Raw genomic sequence first — 22,028 nt, 5'->3', positions numbered from 1 at the left:
TGAGCTCGCGCCTACATCTTCAAGTCTCGTCACCACATGGGCCTGGGATCTAGCCATAGTAGGTTATGATCGATCGACAGTATGCCGAACAGACAACTTTGAAATGATAGATGTAGAGATGCATCATCAATTAACGCCTTGGGCGTTGAACGTCGTAGAGCCAGAGTGCTGTTTACGATCGATGTCTACTCTTCACTTTCTTTACTACTTTCCCATGTCCATGACAGGAAAGACCCATCTGAAAACTCTGGTACATTTTTCATTGGCCTTGTTATCTATTTTTGAGAAAGATACTTGAATTCATAGACATCGACATACGATACTTGATCACGTTGCAGACTCCATATATGCTGTTTGCAGGGACTGCTTCGGAAGCTTCGACATCGTTTCTGCAAAGCGGCTCTACTTTGACATGCATATTACTAGAGTGAGGCGTGAAATGATATGGGTAGGAGAAGATCTGTTTTGTAGTCATTGCAATTCAACAGTGAAGGATTTTCGCAATCTGGAAACCATCGGGGACACTCGAATCCGTAAGCCAGTTGAAATAATCAATTCATTATATTGTGTATTCTATCTGTATTACTAAAGAAAACTGTGATGCCTTGCTAGTCTAAGCTGTTGCATACATTGAACAGAATTATGCGCTTCGGATTGCGCAGAGTGATGTACGCTACATCACTTTGGACTCACTTCTTGATATATATCTTGTGGTTTAATAACTTCCTCCCTATCTTCCAAACCAATACTAATTTAAATTTCTCTCGACTACGACTACGACTACACTTATACCATGCTCTCTCTCTCCTGCAAAAATATCTCATCTGATCTCATTTCATCCCATCTTCCCGCATCCACCCAGTCCCCACCCACCAAAAGTGAATATAACCTCACCCGCCCGCATCGCCCTCCCAACACTCACCCACCCAAAAGAAATTCCCCTCCCAGTCCAAAACTCAAAAAATTGACAAAAAATAAAGGACGCTCTATGCAAACGAATCTTGGAGATTCCTTAACTTAAACCAGGCAACTGATTCTACAAGAAGACAATCACTTCGTAGGCTTGTGAAGCAGAGGTGCCGTTTTAGGGCATGTGCATACTCAGACGTTACCCCCTGAGCCGCATGGCATTTTTTGTTTCTCGGATGTGGGAAGAGGTGGGATTGGGGATGATATGGGAAGGTGAGGGTGAGGTTGGGTGAATTGGGGTGATGATGATGATGATTTGGTGAATGCGAGGGATGGGTTTTGAGGATGTGGAATTGGGTGGAGGGGTTGAGGAGGTGGTTGTCATATGTATGTACGTCGCTTTGCTGTTTGTGTAGTTAATAGATCCGAAATATCGTCTTTGGGTATTCATTGCGCCTTGCTAATTGATCCTATTCGTTCGCAGATATTTAATCTCGTGAAAAGCGCATTGCATCTACCAGTTTCCAATCAGTCATGTAAACCATCCATGAGTTTTCTAGACATTTCTCGATGAGTCTCGAGAACTATAATAATATAATCATACCAATCTATCTACGCCAGCCATCCAAATCCATATCCATATTCCTATTTGGTATCTCGAAATCCCTCTTATCATTGTGAATTAAATCCAGCCTAGAAAGTATCCAGTACTGGCCATTACCAACCAAAACTATCCATCATCATTAACCCTCAACCTCCCACTCATCATCTCCTCCCCAGACTCCTCCCAACAGAACTCATAGTCCTCATACTTTCCCTCCTCTCCTCTCCTCCGATCGCTTCTCCAATCCCTGCCGCAACATTTTTCGGAAACGCCATCTCGGGCATCTCCCACGTTCGCTCTCCATGCCCATTCATATTCACACTGGGCATTCCACTATTTTCCTTTTGCCTCCCATGCACATCATGACTCTTCGAGCTCTTATGACTCTTCGCTACACTTCCTCTCGTCTTATGTCCCCTCACACTCTCAACTTTATCCGCCACCTCCGCATTAAAATCCCACTCGCGCCAAAAATCTCTCTTCCCCCGTGTGGCTCTGCGTACCCAACCAGGCAATAAGCCACCCCGAACTTTGTATGTCCAGTAATCTTTCAACTCATAGTCGTGTGGCATAATTCTTCCTCCTGACATTTTCGCCAACACCCATGCCGATGTATTAAGTAAAGTATATGTAACGATTCCAGTAATGAGCCCGTAAGCGATCGAATACGTAAAAGGCATAATTGCCAGCGTCAAGAAAGCCGGAATAGAATCTCCAAGGTACCGCCAATTGATCTCCGTGCACGCGCGTGCCATCATCGCTCCAACGAGTATCAAAGTAAAAGCCTGTTGCCCAAGGAGGTATACCTAGCGAATATTGGCGCGAAGAAAAGACTGATGAAGAAGCAAATCCGGTAGTGACGGCCGTGAGTCCTGTAACGCCTCCTTCTGATATCCCCAGCACCCGATTTCGATAAATGCAGTGACAGGAGGGCGAACCCACAAAGGAAACCCAGAGATATGCCAAAGGCGGTCAACGAGATAGGCTACGGCGCTGCCTTCAAAATCCTGCGTATCTTCGTCGATGGCTCCACAGAAACGAGCCATCGAATATAACGTGCCGGTGCAATCAAGGATATCGACGTAAAGGAAAGTGATGAGTGCGGAAGCGAATTGTCCAGCCCCGGCTCCAGTGATATTCCAATCTTGCACAGCTAGCACTCGAGAAATGGGATGAAAGGTGACGATTTTCTTAAAGAACTCGAATGCCGCATCGCCAGAAACAGTAGGAGGGAAATAAGTAACGGAAGTATTGCGCGGCCACGAAACGATAGAGACGAGGAGAATCCCGGCTATGACTGCACCTTTGACGCGGTACATCATGAGAAACGCTGTGAACATCCCCCCACCGAATATGCCAAGCCACATTGTCGGACTTCGCATTTTCCCAGACGTGCAAGTTCCATCTGGAGCAATAAGCTCGGGTATACAGCCAGTTACTTGAAGAGGTACATCAGCATTACTGCCTGTGATAGCACCGATTCCCGCACTGTAAGTGAGTCCGATGAGAGCGAGATAAAGTCCAATGCCTGCACCGCTGGCTATCTTCAAGCTTCGAGGTATTGCGCGAGCAAGCCATTGTCTGAGCCCGAGTATCGAGAGCGCAACAAAGAGTAATCCTTCGATGAATACAGCTGTCAATGCTAGTCTGTATGAGACAGGTCCTTGTCCATGTATTCCAACAACTTGATAAGCAAAATATGCATTTAACCCCATTCCGGGGGCTAGCGCTATCGGCATATTTGCAAAAACACCCATGCAAAAACTCGTCAGTGCAGATATCGCTGCCGTGCCTGTGACTAAATCTTGGTTGATCTCCTGAACACATATCTGGTAACTGGGATCCGTTGAGTTATCTAAGCAGAAGGGATCCGTAGATCCAGGAGGGTAGTCGCATACACATGTTCCTCCGGTAGCTTGAAAGATGTGAGGGGAGTTATCGAAGTATAGGTAGAAAACTTACCTGATACGATTGATGAATTTACTGAGATGATGTATGCCATAGCAAAGAACGTGGCGAGACCAGCTCTTACTTCTGTCAAAAATCTAGAGCCTTTTCTCTCGTACCTGTGCCCGGAAAATTCCAGTCTGAATCGTCTTCCAACGGCGCTCTTCGCCACGGTCATATTCGTCTTCTCCACCTAAAGTCTAATAAGCATTAGAATGTCCAGAGATTCTGGGCGATGCGTACCCAACCCATGATGGGAAGATATATGGTGTATCATGCAATGAAAGACGAGGTTCCTTTAAAGAGATTGACTTGTGTGATATGAAGATCTTCTATATGGTCGATGTTGTATACATGACTCCAGTTTATCGTATAAGCTAAGTATTTATTGTTGATCAACCATGCACGATTACCCAGCGATTGTCCAACCTCACTGACAAACTTAACAAAGGTATAACTGATATAATTTTCTGATTTGTTTGGAATATTCCCTAGAAGTAATAAATCCGATTGCTCCAACAGTCATCCGCTATAGGCATGAAACGTAAGATATAAAGGTTCAAGAGAATGACGATGTTGATCTGTGACGAATCTAATACGAGGAACGTCTAGAATACATATTATGATCGAGAAGGGTTGTGGAAAACGGGTTGCGACTGAAAGCGCGGGATCAAACGTCGAGGCCTATAGATCCAAAAACGAAGGAAGAAAAGATAAAAATACGATGAAAGCAAAGGTATAGATGGCGGAAATAGTAACAGAACATATGGATGGCACATGCCCGGTAGTCACTGCAGCCGTGTGTAACGTGTAGCATGACAAAATCCGTCAAACAAGCTGGATCCAAACTTTCAGATCAAATTGCGTACGGTGGCTCAACTTTTTTCAAAGGCTTAATCAATCGTGCCACCCAGCACCCAATACACCTTATCTAGGGTCAATTCTTCCGAGGCCTTTTATAAAAAAAATTGTCCAATGATCGTGGGCCGCAAGACTGCAGCCTTTTAGCTTCTGTCGTTCCGCCCCCAGTATCTCTGTGGCACCCCGCTCCATGTATTTTTTCTCATATCGGGACAAGAACCCCACTTGGGAATCAAGTCCGCCAAATTCGGGATACACTACCGAGAGGAGCAGCTCGGCGTTGGCCACATTATCTGATACATTAAAAGGTAATCTGTACAGAATGCTGCTGGATTCGCCATGATCAGACGTAGATAAGTTCGCCTAATGCCCACTAGGAACATGAATTTCTCTCTCACGTTACAAGTGATGATATTCCATATACTCCTAATTGCCGAAGCAGCGAAGCTGATCAGAATGTTGGAAGAAACTTCATTTCGTTGGAAGGAAAAATTACCGGACGGCACAGAAAATGTACTGGATACTTTACGAGGAATGTCCACCAGTGGGTGCACGGACTCACGGGACAACGTGACAGCAAAGCACAATTTCATACCAAAAAGAGTGACTTTAATAATTCAATTAAAATTCAAATTTCGATTGAATCTTATTCAAATTGATATAATGTGTTTTTCAAGCATTAAAGAATAGTTTTCTTAAAGCTTGTTTCAAAAAGTGAGATTTGAGCTGAAAAATTCAATAGTGCGTTTTCCCACCAAAGTTTTTGGTGGGAGATTATATATTCTATTACCAAGACTTCAATTTTGATCATTTTAGTTCAAAATTTATTCTATATAGAATCTTTATGCTTGAAAACTATATATTTCAATTTCAATCAAATTGAACAACAATTTCAATTTTAATTAAATTATTAAAATCGCTCTTTTTGGTGTGAAATTGTGCTTTCCCACTTTAGTGTCCCGTGAGTCCGTGCACCCACTGGTGGTCGGGAAATGAAATCAGCCACCGCGTGCCGAGCCAGTCAAGAGACAACTTTTGAGGCATCCGATATCAATCATCCAAGGACTGTCTGATAACGACCAGAATTATCATTCGTTGTTATCCAACTCAACAAATACTCATGGAATGTTAAATTGCTCAAGTCTGCGGTCAAACATTCACATCTGGTTCTAGCTGGGTTGAGGGTTAGAGATACAAATTCTGAGACAACCGAACAATCATTTCTTACCGCTGTTGTGCGAGGAATCTTGCATCACTTACTTTTCTTGGATTATTGATACACATTTCCTCATCCAAACCAATTTTCAGACTCCCGTTGTCATGATGGCAACGACCTCTGCAGTGTTTTCCCCTCGTGATACAATACCGGCCGCAGTGGTCAGTGAAAGCTGCAGCTATTTCTCGGCTGAATTGTTCAGCTTGATTTTAGCCAATAGCTTCACATTTATGCGCATCGCCAATTGACAATCGTGATATCATTTGCTTACACAATGAACCTCGGTTAGTCAACAAATGCTCAATTGGGGAGGACGATTGTGGTGTGTAAATTTCATTTTGTTTCCATTTCTTCGAGTCAATTACGAGCGTTTGGTATTGTTTGCAAGTAATGCAAAGCAGGCAAATGATGTTGTCGACGAGTTACACCCAATCAAGGTTTAGAAGATGTAAGTTATTTGACCTACTCAGCAATTCTGAATGAGTAGATAATCGCAAAGGTCCGACATTGGAGTTGAAGTTGGAGAAGCAGAAAAGCCCTGCGGATGCAACATTGACAAACGGATACATACTCTTTTCGGGGTAACACTTTGTAGAGAAAGAGGTAATCAGCCTACCGATTTAACTTCAAGCCTTTCCAGATTTCCCTTAGACATGATATACGATCTGTACTCATGCGTGCATTGATATACATGTATGTGCTATGTTGTACAGCAGATGGGGGGTTATTTTCTGCTGTGTGCATCTGGAGTTTGTATGGTGAATCACATTAGCACGTTATCTGGGGTTTGCTTGCAGAAGAGTATTTCTCTTCAATTGTGACGAGAGTCAACCATAAGTCATGTCGTCGAAGTTTTCTTCACTGAAATAAAGATGAGAGCTGGCCGTTACTGCTCTTGCGTCCAGATATTTGGAGAGGTATGTGCAATCAACGATGCTCAATTGAAATCGAACATCGGACCAGATATTATCCGAAGTGTACAAGCAATTCTTGATCAACAATAGCTTGATTCTGGAAGAGGAACAGGTGGGAAAATATCGAATGAGGAAAGAATACCCTGAATTCATTCCTGTCAAACGAATTAATGACAGAATGAGGGAGATGCATCGAGCTACATCTGATATGTTCCGAATCAGAAAGACCAGCGTCTTACACTGTAATCGGTGAAAAGTTGTGTTAAAATGAGGCTCATAATCTTGACCTTCTGATAGTTGACAATAGTCAGCTTGGTCATACATCAATTTTGAATTGCGTAATCTACCTACATGAGATGGAACAGAACCAGATGATACTAGACCAAAGCGTTCGAAGTATCCACTTCGTGATGAATCAGGTATAGTGCTTGTTGTTTACTGAGCATGGTACGGACAGTTACATCCAGCGGAAGGAAGATAATGTCACGCAGTGAGGAGAACCGAAAATAGGTATATAAGTACCCGCACATGTGATATCATATTGTCTAACATTGTTTCTGACAGTCTGAAGGGTAGTGCATGAAGGCGATTTTCTTCCGGCACGAGAGAGACTTAACAGTCGCATGGCAGTTGCGTCTAATAATGCTTTGGTCGAGATGCATGATCCGACCGATGGCGATGAAGCGACAAACTCCATTTCGAAAATACGGGCTGGACTTGGCAAGTATTTCTATATCTCGACACAATATCATGCAGTGTGCTTCACTTGAAACGGGACTAGAATGCACCGGAAAGGGCACATGAGCTTCCAGTCAGAAAGCACAACGACGTTCTCACTTCCCTGCACTCAGGATACTCTTATTGTAGGTCTCAGGTTACAGTATGGCTTATTAGATACCCGGCTTCAGTGTCTTGCAGAATGAGTAGGATGGTCCTAGGCTGAGTAGAAGAAGTGTTTCTGATTGGGGAAGCGAGTTTCTAACCAACTTTTGAAAGGATATATGCAGTAGGGTATGAATAGGTTTTAAGTTTTATACAGCAAAAATATAAACATACACACATTGTGGATATGTGCATCAAACCATCCCCCAAATTTTAATGCCGCCAATGCACCATGCTCAATTCCATCAAAGTTTAAACGCCGTCTCCCTTACCTTTTCCAATTCCCGTTTTGATCTATTCTAAAAATGTGAAAAGGTTTGTATGCAATATGTTCATCGCGCGTGTGGCTTCGTAAGCGTCTATGACGCAAGATATGTTGATCTCACTCGCCCCTGAATGTCGCTTGTTAGTTGTCGAATCGCTATGTGGGATGGAGATTCTAAATTTACCCTGAGATATCATTTCGATGTTGACATTATTTTCTCCAAGAGTAGAAAACATCTTGCCAGCAATTCCGACCATGTTTTTCATTTCCGATCCCACCAGACTGAGGATCGCCATTTCATTGAGGATGCTGACTTCGCCGCACTCTTGAAGCTCCGCTTTGGTACTCTGCATGTCTTCTGCAGAGATGTACGCCGAATGAACAGCCATGGAAACATGAACCTCACTGGTGGAAATAAGATCCACAGAAATCTGTCGACTGTCCAGTATGGAAAACACCTTTGCAAAGAATCCGTGCGAAATCGATCTCTTATTCGAATGTACGTTGATAACGGAGATCTTGTCCTTGATAGTAACAGCCGTAGGGCGCTTAGGCGTTTTCTTCAGACTTACAGGACTTGGGCTTCTCGCATGGGTGTGCTGCGAAGGTTCTAATATAGGATCGGGAAGAATGATTGTGCCATTTCCCTGTGGGTTTTTAACGTTCTTGATCCGAATCTTGATCGGTGGGGTCGCTCGAATTACTTGGTCCATAGTGAGATGATGGATGACCTCGGACCCGTAAAACGTTAACTCTGCCGCTTCGGATGGTGTTATGGTGGACAAAATTCGGGCGGTTGGCACTTTCGAGGGATCTGCAGTAAATATACCATCAACTTCCTTCCATACTTGCAATTCTTCTGCCGCAACTCCCACAGCCACTAATGCCGCGCAAAGATCTGTATATCCTCTCCCGATTTCTCCATCCATCAAACCACCTGGAACGGTTCCAAAATATCCAGTGATAATTGGCACTCTATCCTGGCAAGCGTCGATTTTCTCTTTTATCGCCGCAGCCACGTCTCTGTAAAACTCCAAGTTCATCCCCTTGGGGCTCTTGAAATGGATAGCATCCGAGAGGTCCACGTATTCGGCATCAACTCCCTATAATATATATCGTAAGCACGGCGCACTTGGAATTCTCAATATAGCCTACCCTGTCTTGTAATAAAGCTGCCACAAATCTACAGCTAAGTTTCTCTCCAAAGCTGACCAGGCGATCCTTTGATCTCGAATCGATTTCCAGATGCCATCTTTCAACAGCCAATCGATATTCCTGTATCTCCTTACACTCCGTTTCAATGTCCTTTGCGAGCCTCGAGGCTATAGCCTCATCTTGTATATGTGACCTCGCTGCTGCAATGTGATCGTCGCGGATAACGTCCACAAGTCTTTCGTATTTGCTAACTAAGCTCTTGTAATGCTCTGAATCCGAATCTTTCAAAGAATTGACAGACTGAAGGACACCGTGGATTTCCAATAATCTGCAAAGGCCAGAATTAGTATATCTTTGTATGCACCATCCTTTTAGATTTCGATGATTCTCACCGACTCGTCGTGCCCTCGACTTTCTTCCCAGTACTTCTCGCGGAACAGACAACTGCGATTCTATGGTGTTTTAAGCTTGCACTGGATGCCCAATTAGTTTCAAATCGCTATGATTGGCAATGTTCCACAATCCACCTACCGAACAATGTCTTCCGCAATATTCACAGCGAATTTGCCTACACTTGTGCCACCAAATTTTTGCACCACCCAGCTTCTGTGACTATCATTGTGGTTCAATGAATTGGATATTAACGGTGAAGCATCAGGATGCCCATTGTGCTGAACTTCAGTCATCATTGTCCAAAACTGTCTGTGAATAATTGAAATAGATTGCTGCAAGATAAATTAGTTGTAAAATTGAAACCATTGACTATGCTATCTGAAGTTAAATGTAGGATAAAATGTAGAAAGGTTTAGGAAGCATTGAATAAGTTGAAAAGAGTCATACCAGGCACATATGTTTAATTCATTAGTAGAAACAATTATTTTCGAACCTGCATCGGCATGATATCGGAGCAAGTCAATGCGGGACCACAGTTCAATCACGTCAACGGCCAGTTCCTTCCCACTTCCTTCAATCAAGTCTTTATCATTAGCGAGCTTGTAGGGAAAATAGATCGGAGCTAATACGATAAGATTTTGATGGAGAAATAGAAAAGGGGGGTAAAAGTTAATTTTGAACCGAAATTCGAATGTTTATACTCGAGTACCTAGGTATCAAATGATTTTGACTATATTCTCAATATTCGTCGGAGGGTAAAGATATTACTCAGATAGATATTGCGTGATATTATTCTTTTTCATAAAGAAAATACTCGAGTACTCGTAGAGGGTACCTAGGTATGTTTCATTCATCACCACAACAAAAAGCCAATCAAGTCCCGTTTGTTAGAACTCAATGTTTCATTGTTTGAAGAAGAATGAGGAATTACTTCTAAATCTTTCAATATTAGACAAGACATTAGTAGTATGTTTCATATTTAGATGCACCGAGTCAATGAAGATGTGATAATTGACTAAAAAGGACATTCATTATTACAACGGCTTTCTTCAAGCCAAGTAATATTAGATCATATATAGAAACCATTTTTCATACCCTTCCCTCTTTCTCGCCATTATTCCCCGTTATTGATAATTACAAAAAGATAACCCTAGTCTTTGCACGGAAACGCCATCAAAACCAGTACTCCAAAGATTTTTGGAGCCAAAACCGTCAATAGTCCAAATAGCGAACAGTACTCAAATCGCCAGAGTAAGATAATCAAGACCATCCCAAATATACACCAGGTATCCATCAATTCTACAGCCATTCGTTTAATCGTTGGTCGTTAAAAAAATCATCCTTTCCTGTCACATTATCCAACCCCAACCCTTTGACCATCCATTGCGCCGCAAATTTGACCCAAATTCTCAAGATTTGGTGTTATTCAAACTCAAGACATAGCTCCCTGTGATAGAGCATGAAGAGAATTAGATTCCATCGATGCGTGCCCATCATCTTGACCGAATCCATATTTTCCCATAGAAAATTCATCGTCGGGTGTCCTCATTCCGATTCCACTATCATCATGACCAGCAGCTGCATTCATAGCAGCCTCTCTTGCAAGGTCCATTGGTCGAGGACCCGAGACGCTTCGCTCACCATTCACTCCACGCCCAGCGAATTCATCACTTCCACCACTGTATCGGCCATCTTGCTGGCTATTCCTCCGACTTGCAGCGGGATTTCTAGGCACGTTGCCCATCGCACCTTGAATGGTTTCACGCTGCATAAACCCTCCTTGTTCGGCCATGAATGCAATCATTTCGTCTAGCCAACATTTAGTGACCCACCAAGCACCAAAACTTTTACCTTGGGCAATGGTAAGATCTCTCATCACAGCTGTACCAATCTTTTGGACACACCAAACAATTTCCGCATGTGTAGCATACGGAAATTTGCCAGGTAGGGAGAGAAGCATATTCACCCAACGATCGAGAACGTTTTCTGTGGTCGGGTCGGCATGGACGCTCGCTTGTCGTTGACGGCCCATACGCGCAACCATTTCTCCAAAGGGAGTTTGTCCTTCTGTTTCCCACGATACATCGCTTGGATCAAGAAGATCACGTAATTCCGTTATCAAAAGATTGACCACATCATCCATTCCTCTCGTAGGCACACTTTCCGCAACCTTTCTTATGTTGACCATGGTTATAAAGTCCTCATACATTGTATCACGATTGTAAGGGTTAGATAGCATATTCGCTGCAGCATGAGCAGTTAGATTCACTCTTAATTCTTTGTCCAAAAGGCTTGCAAAAGTTGTAGCTGGCCCGACTTTCGCCTCGATAACATGTGCCGGCTGGCCGTGGAATGAGTTTTGAATGTGTGTAACTAGACGATCGGAGATATTGCGTAAAGTGTCCAAAACGACTTTAGGCACAACTTGAAGTGTTAGAGGTGCCACGACGCGCATCATACTTTGATACATGATTATATCACACTGGTTAATCCACGGTGCGAGCGCTTTGTCGGCAAACAACTTCTGTACAGGCATGGTCAAAGTGCCTTGAAAAGCCGTAAAAAGATGGAAGAATGTCTTCTCTTTGCAGAAACGGACTTGTTCAACGAGGGAAGTGCAATGAGAGCGATAAAGCGCAGATAACGCAAGTGCTGAATCTGAATCGGTGCCAATGGGCAAAAAGGGTTGGATCTTAGGAAGCAAAATAGCACCATATTCTTGCATAGAAGGTTCCCCTAAAGGTGCAAAATGAAGAACCTGAGGTGTCTTTGTTGTGCATTCGAGATCTGCAAGCTTCGCAACTACTGGGTGGGTGTAGAGACTATGAGGTCTAATGAATCCTCCCGATCGTTGTTTGCGTTGTTCAGGTTCTTGAGCAATTGCGGGAGATGGAAATGGAGCTCGATCAATTGGGTATTTAACGTCCGGGTATTGAATTTGCGATGTCATACTTTGACTGACCAATTAGCGATGAGTGAATACAGAGGGAAGAGATTGATATACTTGAAACTTTGAGCAAAATTTGCATCGTTAAAGTTTGTAATAGGTTGATGAGTCTGAGTCTCGTGCAGTTGTGGCTGGTCATCCCTGAGACTGAAATTCACGTAGTGATATTTAGATTCACCGCGCACACCAAGCCGCCGAGTCTTTAATCCTGGAAAAAGTACACGAACAAGTTTTCCAAAAGATGCCGGATTCAATACTGTTACCTTTTCTGTACCGCATCTCGAAACGTAATTTGCGTAAACACGACCTCTCGGTACAGACCCCGTACCTTTATCACAGACTTTGTTGATCCTAAAAGGGCTCTGTTAACATGATTCAAAACTTCATCATATGATGCACCTACCAGAGCATAGCAAATACTTGTCTCTGTCTTTCCGATTGTGGTCCTCTTTCATTCAAGAGAAGTTCCGCGGCAATGTCTTGTAAGGAGCGGTGTTTGTTCGCGTGAAATAACTGTCTCATTTCCAACTCATTGGCAGCGCTTGATCTTGAGGTTTTCTTTGTCGCTCCAGTTGCCCCGATTATGGAATCCACCTCGTCTTGCTCATCACTGCGACCTTCTAGAACTTGGCTATCCCCCTCTCCATAATTTTGAGCGTAGTTATCCATTGGTATAGATTGGCGTCCATTTTCAGGCCTATATTGCACCTCCGAATGATACGATTGTATGCTGTGATTCGAGACGCCATTGAGAGAATGCTCCATGTCAAAAGATCGGGGATTTTGTAGCTGCGAAGCACTATGCATAACCATGTCTTCGGCTGACAATTGCGGAATGTTGTTGTGTTGTGGATTGGAGTTATTATCATACCACTGCGCCGGATCCATATATTGCTGCTCCAGGACCGGTTGCGCAAGTCCGCTATGAACACTCGTTGTGGAAGCTCGAGATTGAGGACGTTTACGAGGTTTAGCGGACATGGAAGTATTGGATCTCGATCGTTTAACAGGATTTTTTTCTCCGGGTGGTTGTTGATCTTCAATGTTCCAAAGAAGTTAGAATATAGACACACATTGGAAGATTTCGCGCATTGTAGCGCGTCATGTGTAGAGAAGAGAATCATCACTTACCCATAATTTTCATGCGAGGTTGTTGTTCGTGGAGTCGGAGAAAATGGTCGGAAAAAGTGGCTGGGGCTTTGTTTATTCTACGATGTGTACCCTTTCTCGACTTGATTCTGGTCTTTTATGGACCTTCTAATGCTCTAATGCCAATCCGATCCTGCGATATGGATACTTACCGATTGAAAGGAGAGCAAGTCGTTGCCGTTGTCGTCCTTTGTCGTGATATGTTTTTTGAGAGGTTGATTCCAATTGTTTACGAGGTCTTGAGGTATTCCGGTTAACGGGGAAGCAGAACCCAGGCCGAATTAGGATTAGTACAATGATTATTGATGATTGGAGGATTCACAACAAAACAAACATCATTTCTGAGGTTGAGAGGTAAGAAGTGGTGAGACTTTCATTTCTCACTTCGGATGGGCAAAAGTAGGTAGGTATGGGAGTGATACGGACACTTTTTCTGACAGCATGAATTTTATCATTTTGCATTATTTATATACGGACTGTAATCTGTTCGCATTCTTTCAAATCTTAATTTCCATTATGTTGGCGGTGAACTCGGAGACTCGACTTTTCTTTGCTAACTCATGCAAAGTAATGAAAAATGTCTTGAATGAAAGTAATAATAGGTATGCATCTTGTATTATTTAAGACTTGTCAAAATTGTTACAGGATTGTGTGATAGACTTTCATCAGCTTCCAGCTGGCTGGAGTACGTACGACAGAGATGAAGAAGCGTTCGCGGATGCTTCAATGTGAGAACTCATGAAGAAGAGTAGAAGAACAACCTCGCCCACTAACCGATTAATGTATATCATATACGTTACAAATTCTTTATTGCGAGTTGGATATGGGTGTGCGTTCAAGGTAGATATATATGGTAGCATCTGAATGCTCATAGACGTCTCTGAACAACTTGTACCGTAGCGCCTCCCCCTTCCCTGATGCTTATATATATATATATATATTTCCAATGCTCAAACATAGATATTCTGTTCTCATATTCTAATCTACGTGTGATATCTACCTATGTCTTCTCCCATTTCTAAATGATATACATACCAATCTATTCTACTCATTGGAAGAAAGTGGTGTATGTCTTGTTGTTGATCGACAGGTGTCTAGAAGAAGAGCAATCCAACAGTCTGGGCTGCAATCTGATGATAAGAAGCTTGAAGATTCCGACATAGTTTGAGCATTCAAATGGTTTGGAAATGTTGATTTGAAGTGGAATACCGGACTCCTTGTAAACATTAGAGGTTTCTATCCAGTCTGACAGTCCGGACCATTGGCATCTTGCGGATGAAGAATGCTGGCTTGTCTTGTTACCCACGGCTAGCTACCTATCTACAAGTCATTGTCTACCTATGATATAAGTCGACGTTGATTCGTCGCTTGCATTGTCAAAGAACATAGCTGGCGAAATGAATGATTATGAAGTATATATACACATCTACACAACACCTGTTCATTTTTTAAATCTGTACGAAGTATGTCTTGGACCAGGTACGATATATTTGACCATGATGAACACTGACAACTTGCAGACTAGCCACTTGTAGAATTCCTAAATGTTCATCCATCCCGGACACCGAGCTTACCATCTCATGCACCTATTTGGATGCGACGTTTCTTCTCCAAGAAGAGAGGGTCAAGTATTGATTGTACAGTTGGCACATCCAAATCTTCCCGACCAGTGTCTACCAATAAAAGGAGACAAAATATAAAACCCTAATCGTGGGGCAAGTCGATTCCACATTCCTCCGAAGCAATTCTACCAACTTCCGTACTCGAAAGACGAAGAAGATAAGAACTTTCAAGACCTTCATACGGTAACAGATGATCTCGAGTAAATACTTTGAAATACATGTAAACCCCTTTGTAACGAGTAGTATATAATTGTTTGAATGCTTTCAGAAATTCCGTGCATTTGAATCAATTTACTCTTTGTGTTTGGTTGGAAAAGAGATGATGTTGACCCCCGCTCCTCTGATCGGTTGTCAAAATTACCCAAGCTTTTCCGGCCAGTTCGTCATTTCATAGTAGCACAGTAGCGAAGTAGCGTCAGAACAAAGGAACACTTTTTGCCCAACCATTCTCTTTCCTCAAAAGTTGTCCCACAACACAAATAACAATAAGGTCCTCGAAATTTGCACTCGCAGAAGCCGCATACATCTCAACAATCCTCAGAAACCCTTCGTAGCACACATCTTCCAAAATGTCGTTCCAAGACAAAGTTCAGGGAACCATCGCCCAAATTGATAAGGAAGTAAGTTCCCGCATACTCCGGACTTGGATATCGAACAACGAGTCGATTCTGGCTACGACTGATGTGCCGGAAGGGCCATGATGTATGAACTTTTTGACTAATTCTGGCCTCAGCTCTCCAAATACCCAACCTTGATCAACCTCGAGAAGCAAAGCAACGTTCCCAAGGTCTACGCTTTCTTGGGTGTCATTGCATTCTACTTCTTTTTCATCTTCTTCAACATCGGAGGTCAGCTTCTTACCAACCTTGCGGGATTTGTTCTTCCAGGGTACTACTCTTTGGATGCTTTGTTCAGCACTGGAAAAGCGGACGATACTCAATGGCTCACGGTAAATAACTCGAAATCGATATTCAATTGCCATTGCTAATATGTACATTCAGTACTGGGTTGTCTTTGCCTTTTTGACTGTGTTTGAGAGCGTGTTCACCGTTGTCTACTGGTTCCCATTCTACTACACCTTCAAGTTCATCCTTGTTTTGTGGCTCGCACTCCCAATCACCAGGTAAGAGCTACATGCGCCCAATCATCTCTCCTTAAAACATCACTAATAATCTGTAATAGCGGTGCCCAAATCGTATTCCGCTCCTTCATTTCACCAGTCTTCTCCAGATACTTCTCTGGAGCTTCCAAGGTCAGCGCCAGCGCAGACAAGTCCTTGTAATGGACTAACAAGCGTGTACCACTATCGTGCTGCCGTATTCATTCACCTAAGTAATATATGGGCGGAATAGTGGGAACATGCGTAAAGCCACAGATGAAGATTGTAGGCGTCAAGCTATAAGGGGGGTGGTGTCTTGAGCCGTGGACGTTGAAGGTGGAGTCGCAAGTGCTAACCATGATGCTGGGGAACATTGCAACGAATTTCTTATCATATATGGGATAGTTCAGGTGCTCTGTTGTTATGACCTGAAACATACCAAGATTCTCGTAATTCATTTTTGGTTCAGATTGATGGGGTATATGGTAGAGGAGATTATCGTTGACTAGTTTATTCAGTTGGTACATATGATATGACAATTAGGAGATGAGATTGATAAGATTCGTGCTTCACAATTACCTCGGAATGCTCAGAGATAAATCTGTATCTTGGCCTTTGAGTATTTGTTTTGTATACGATCGTGATTGCCATAACTGCCATACTTGGACTATAATTTGCAAACTATAAAATATAGTATAAAATATAGTACCACGTAGAGGGGTAGTTGGAGATGATCACCTAAAAACAAAACTCTATATCATTGGCCAAGACATCAGGGTACAGTTGGTGGACCGAGAGCTTGAGACTTCACTCAAACATCAAAACTATCTCAAACAACCTTCCGTAGAACAAACCACTTTCTTTAAACACTCCATTGACTGCAGTTATGAATACCAGACGCCAGATCTCGAATCTTCTCGAATAGAGATTGATGCTTAAACTTTCAAACGACAAGATTTGCGACTTTCCGATGGGCATTTTACAAATACCGCCATTGCAATGCCTCTGCCAAAGCTCAGTCCGCTGCAATCGCGGCTGGCCGCATCCCTCATGGGATCGATAACGCTACTGATATTATATTTGACCTTTTCATCTTCTCACTTTGCATACGCCACCGATGTTGATTCGATACAACCAGAAGACCATAATCACGAAAGGTTGATGGATATAAATATGTTGGCCCTGGACGGTGAAGGGGAGGATATAGAAATAAGGGACGAAGGATATGAAGCCGAATTTGTAGGGTTCGATCGGAGCATAATTGGTAGGGTTGCATCGGCGACTGATCCCACTCCATTACTCAACAACCGCGCTGTAACGACAAATGTTGAACAGGGACAAACGATCCCGTTTTCATTCCTAAACTCCTCTTTATGGGGAGCCCTTTCTCCACAAGCAAGCGGTTTACCCTCTCCTGTTAAGTTGCGTAAAAGAGATACTGAGAGCGAAGGCAATAAAGAAGAGGAGAGCTTCGAGGCTTTGGACACTGCGTTATTTGAGGTTGAAGATGGGGAGCAGATTCTGTCTGAAGACAGGAGACAAAATTCCACTTTGCAGCCTCGACAATCGAGCTCCTCAAATACCAGGACGCTATATATTACGGTCAATACTTGCACACAGCCCGAAGCTATAGGCGCGAATGTGGTGGCGCCCTCGCAGTTGGAACTCTACATATCGCAGTCTGAGAAGAATAAGAATCCTGGACCCGGACAGGATGATAGTTTACAACAAACTTACCAATTGGAAGGCGGCGCTGCAGTGGTCACTTTGAATGCTACTGGAGATGTTTTTATCGGTTTGACCGGTTTGAATATGACCTCAAACTACACAGGTGTATGGAACGCGGAGATTGCAGCTTCCATTGATGCACCCTACCATTATTACCATAGCGACGAAGAGAATCTCGTCCTTGTAGATAGTGATAGTGCATCAGCCCTTCTGGTTACCAACGATCTCACCACGGATAATGGCTCAATATACGATGAATGGGTTAATCTGGCACCACCTTTCACTATGTTCGCTAGTAAAACGATCAACTCTTCCACGGCAGGTTTGCAAAATTCGTATTGTGGATTGGAGAAGCAGGCCGAAATAGCAGGAACTATCAATGGTGGTCAGAAAACTGACAAAATAAAAATGTCGATGACTACTAGAGGAGAAAATGATGCTCCCAAGCAGCAATTCTACTTTGATGGGTTGACTGCGGGCACGTCTTACTATGGTATTCTTGCAATGAATGGTAATGCAACTGCTCTTGGGCGCGAGGGAGTAAGCGGTGGTGGACAGGTCTGGAAAGCTATGACCTTTTCCACGATTTCAGGTATGTGGTTTTGATAGATGCAGAATGATTATTGAACTAACTCCCCACGTAGCCGATAACTGTGCCCTCGTGTATAATCTCTCGTTCTGCGACCAAGTGGCCTGGACCGTCCCAGCAAATCCCAATACATTTCCAAACACTACAGCTCTTGGAGAATGGTACGATAACTCAACCTACCAATCTTATAAGTACTTCAAGAAGGCTTTAGCACAGATTCCTTGCAATACTACCTCATCTGCTCAGTATTCTCTTGCTCAAAACTGCACGTCTTGTGATGCAGCGTACAAGACATGGCTTTGTTCGGTGACGATACCAAGATGTACTGATTTTTCAACTGATCTTCCGTGGTTACAAGAACGAGGTATGGGACAACCATTTCCAAATGGGACAATGCTTAGCCCGGAGCTACTTGACATAGCGAGCTCGTCACAGCCTGCGAATGGATCTCGAAATCCAGACATCACTACTACAGTCCAACCAGGGCCTTACAAGGAAATCTTGCCCTGTGAAGATTTATGCTATGGAATTGTTCGTGCCTGTCCGGCAATTATGGGTTTCGCATGCCCTCTCCCAGGCGACACGGGCTTTGATACAAGTTATGGCATACATCGAACGGCAAATCAGAGCGGGCAAGTTACGTGCAACTATCCCGGTGCTGTGCATGATCGGTCGATTGGGGGGATTAATTTCATACCACACACAATGGTATTTGGAGCAGCGGTGTTGAGTACGGTGTTCATGTTGAGCGGCATTTGAGGAATTTTCAAACCAGGATAAGGTAGCATAGGGGGGCGTAAGAGAAACGGGATCTGATTTAAATGGGACTTTTGACTTTTTGACTTTTTTGAAATACCTCTAGATGAGGAGAGTCGAATGACATTCAAGGCTGTTGGGCGATTGACCTTGTGTGATGTTGTATTTTCTTATATCACCATGAATTGTAATACATAGACTTGTGTGATATGCCTGAAACGCTATATGAAGTGTATGATGATGATGATGTTCAACCATTCTATTCGCGCCGCGCGATTTTGATTGCAGCATGCCCACTATATATATATCAGCCGCAGTTGGAGGATATCCAATTATCCCGACTGTCATTCAATAATATAAATAGGTAAGGGTATGAATGTTTAAATAATTACTCGTATGATAAGAATTTGAAAATGAAAATGAAAATACTTCGATACCTATTCTAATCAATCACGTTCGTCAAGGGTGTTCTGATGAATGACTGATTGAATGACTGACTGATTGACTGACTGAATCGAGGATTAGGTAGGTAGGTATCTTCTACTTGTGCATATCAAGATTATTGTATGTATGTATGTATAGTATGTATGTTTATATATGTATATATGTATGTAAATCAGATATTTGAATATGGTTGGTAGGGTTGGTATGAGATGAGGGTATGAGGGTAGGTATGAGGGTAGGTATGAGGGTAGGTATGAGGGTAGGTATGAGGGTAGGTATGAGGGTATATAGTATGTATGTATGGTAGATAGGTGTGATAGATAGATGTAGATTCATAGGGATTGTTTATTAATGAAGAGTATCTAGTATTTGAGGAGTATCTGAGGAGTTGTGGGAGTTGTGGGAGTTGTGGGAGTTGTGGATTTGTGGATTTGTGGATTTGTGGATTTGTGGATTTGTGGATTTGTGTATATGTTCTGATGTGATGATATACTGATGGACTGATGGGCTGCGAATTTGGAGTGAGTGAGTGAGTGGGTGAGCTTTTGATCTGGTGTGTATGGACTGGTGTATGTATATACTGGTGTATGGACTGGTGTATGGAGTATGGATTTTATATGGTATACGTAGGTAGGTAGGGTAGGTAGGTGTCCTTCTGCTTGTTTGTATTTGTATTTGTATTTGTGATGTATGATGTATGATCTAGGTATGTTCATAATCAAGTAATCTACAATCTACATTTACCATAGATCCTAGGATACCCATCCATCTACGGAGTATCTATCTATACTATACTATACTATCAGAATCAAATACATCAGTCCCCACATACTTCTAGAAGGAAAAATTTTCTTCTATGAGATTTTTTTTGCTTGGGATTTTTCGTCGATAGTTGGGTTTGTGGGTTTGTGGTTAGGGATGAATCATGATGGATTGGATGATGAGTGGAATAGGTACTAGGTATAGATCGGAGATAGAGTGGGAGATGGAGAGGTAGGTGGTGGGAGGTGATTGGATCGTGGATGGGAGGGAAGGGAGGGAGGTATAAGGCATAATGATTATATCGGTGTTATTTTATTTTCGGGTTCGGGGGGTTGGAGGGGGGAGAGGGTGGTGGGATGGGGATGGGAATGGGAATGGGAATGGGAATGATGGATGATGAGTGTGATGATGGTGATGGTGATGGGATTTGATTTTGATATTGGTATTGATATTGATATTGATAGGAATAGGGATGTAAGGTCCGGGCTGACCGAGGATTTTCGCTAGGAGAGTTCAGCGAATTCGATGCTGGGATTGGGTGTTTTAGTGTTTGGTATTTGGTATTTGGTGTGCTGGGCTATGGTGGTTTCTGGGTTGGTGATGCATTGATATACCTCCGTATTATGATATGAATATGAATATGAATGTAGGTAATGTAGGATGGATGTCCTAGGTAGGTCCTTCGGTACGAGGTGGATGCAGAAGAGGTACCGGTAGGCATTGAGAGGGGTCGTATCGTTTAGCTATGGAGACAGGGATGAAATGAAAGATGGATCATTGGATCACTGGATAGACTCTTGAGTACGAGTAGACTTCCAGATTATCGATTTGCATGTGAGGAGAAGATATCACAGATAATAGCTGGGGAAAGGGAATTGAAGCCAAAAAATGAACCTAGACGCTTGGGGAATAGTCGTGGATGAAAATGGGGAGTCAGTCTTGAATTTTGAAACGTCACGTCACGATGTGTTTGTACTCGAGGTAATTTTAAAATTGGATGGGTTCAAGGTTGAGTTTGGGGTGGAATTTGTGGGGTGCAGATGGTTTCTTGAAAGGTTATTAGATTGGGTTGGGAAGGGATGGGTTGATGAGATGCTGAGCTGAATCAGCTGATATTGAGGTGGAAGAGGTGGAAGTGGTGGAAGGAAGGGAAGTCACAAAGTTTACAAAGTACCTGCGTACGAAGGAATACATGTTGGATATTTTTAGATCTTCATGAATGAACCTGAGAGAAGGGGGTGAAGTGAAAGAAGTCTACTGACCTCCGTCTCCGTGCCTAAGTCTATGCGCGGAATGAAGAGATTGATGAGATGAACCAAAGATGCATGAAATACTTTTAGATGTTGGGAGATGTTAGTAGATGTTAATAGATATTAATAGATATTGGTAGATATTGGTAGATATTGATAGATATTAGTAGATATTGATAGATATTGATAGATATTGATAGATATTGGTAGATACTAGATAATTAATCCCTCTCTATAATCTATATCAAATAAGTTATTGTTGGGGAATTAGATTGACACCTTGTTTGCATGTTTTTAGTATTTATCGGTGTCTACCATACGATACTAATAAGTAATTACCTAAATATCGCAAAGACTAACAAAAAACTAAAAACGACTAAAAAGACTAAAAGTATCAATTCAAGGTTTTCGTTCCGTTCCTTTAAACTCTCCTCGTAGCTACTTTATAGTCCTTACTATTCTCTCAGTCTTTACTATTCTCTACCTAGTAGAACCTGGAAAGGGTAAAAACACGCTAAATCGCGTTGTGAGACAAT

The 22,028-nt window shown here is 42.7% G+C and overlaps 5 protein-coding genes across 5 annotated transcripts; 2 read left to right on the top strand and 3 right to left on the bottom strand.

The window, feature by feature from the left end:
- Positions 1-1,674: 1,674 nt before the first annotated feature.
- Positions 1,675-4,680, bottom strand: EAF02_009558 (uncharacterized protein; the record flags this gene model as incomplete). Its single annotated transcript, XM_038905606.1, has 4 exons — positions 3,704-4,680; positions 3,476-3,653; positions 2,452-3,428; positions 1,675-2,319 (listed from the first exon to the last, which is right to left on the bottom strand). The coding sequence occupies exons 1-4, from the start codon at positions 3,710-3,712 to the stop codon at positions 1,675-1,677; spliced, it is 1,809 nt and encodes a 602-aa protein (XP_038754664.1). The 5' UTR covers positions 3,713-4,680.
- Positions 4,681-7,627: 2,947 nt separating this feature from the next.
- EAF02_009557 (uncharacterized protein) lies at positions 7,628-9,442 on the bottom strand (the record flags this gene model as incomplete). The annotated part of the gene is made up of 5 exons (XM_038905605.1): positions 7,628-7,725; positions 7,783-8,701; positions 8,754-9,081; positions 9,146-9,226; positions 9,285-9,442. 5 exons carry the CDS (start codon positions 9,440-9,442, stop codon positions 7,628-7,630), a joined length of 1,584 nt encoding a protein of 527 aa, XP_038754663.1.
- A 1,136-nt stretch (positions 9,443-10,578) lies between these two features.
- EAF02_009556 (uncharacterized protein) lies at positions 10,579-13,237 on the bottom strand (the record flags this gene model as incomplete). The annotated part of the gene is made up of 4 exons (XM_038905604.1): positions 10,579-12,103; positions 12,151-12,444; positions 12,497-13,130; positions 13,225-13,237. 4 exons carry the CDS (start codon positions 13,235-13,237, stop codon positions 10,579-10,581), a joined length of 2,466 nt encoding a protein of 821 aa, XP_038754662.1.
- Positions 13,238-15,225: 1,988 nt separating this feature from the next.
- EAF02_009555 (uncharacterized protein) lies at positions 15,226-16,764 on the top strand. Its single transcript, XM_038905603.1, has 4 exons — positions 15,226-15,484; positions 15,598-15,813; positions 15,866-15,987; positions 16,047-16,764. The coding sequence occupies exons 1-4, from the start codon at positions 15,434-15,436 to the stop codon at positions 16,144-16,146; spliced, it is 489 nt and encodes a 162-aa protein (XP_038754661.1). The 5' UTR covers positions 15,226-15,433; the 3' UTR covers positions 16,147-16,764.
- A 198-nt stretch (positions 16,765-16,962) lies between these two features.
- On the top strand, positions 16,963-19,039 carry EAF02_009554 (uncharacterized protein; the record flags this gene model as incomplete). The annotated part of the gene is made up of 2 exons (XM_038905602.1): positions 16,963-18,283; positions 18,336-19,039. 2 exons carry the CDS (start codon positions 16,963-16,965, stop codon positions 19,037-19,039), a joined length of 2,025 nt encoding a protein of 674 aa, XP_038754660.1.
- Between the last annotated feature and the right edge of the window lie 2,989 nt (positions 19,040-22,028).

The sequence above is a fragment of the Botrytis sinoallii genome (genome assembly GCF_014898435.1).
Source record: "Botrytis sinoallii strain Bc 23 chromosome Unknown BSIN_020, whole genome shotgun sequence".
In the NCBI taxonomy this organism is placed as follows: domain Eukaryota; kingdom Fungi; phylum Ascomycota; class Leotiomycetes; order Helotiales; family Sclerotiniaceae; genus Botrytis; species Botrytis sinoallii.
Note: the sequence above shows the minus strand (reverse complement) of the source record. Positions and strands in the feature narration are given on the sequence as shown.

What these genes read in the sequence shown, in the direction of transcription:
- EAF02_009555 (XM_038905603.1), top strand. Translation starts at nt 15,434, where the DNA reads ATGTCGTTCCAAGACAAAGTTCAGGGAACCATCGCCCAAATTGATAAG. An exon ending in TCGCCCAAATTGATAAGGAA is followed by an intron (nt 15,485 to 15,597) that starts GTAAGTTCCCGC and finishes TTCTGGCCTCAG; the next exon opens with CTCTCCAAATACCCAACCTT. An exon ending in CTCGCACTCCCAATCACCAG is followed by an intron (nt 15,988 to 16,046) that starts GTAAGAGCTACA and finishes AATCTGTAATAG; the next exon opens with CGGTGCCCAAATCGTATTCC.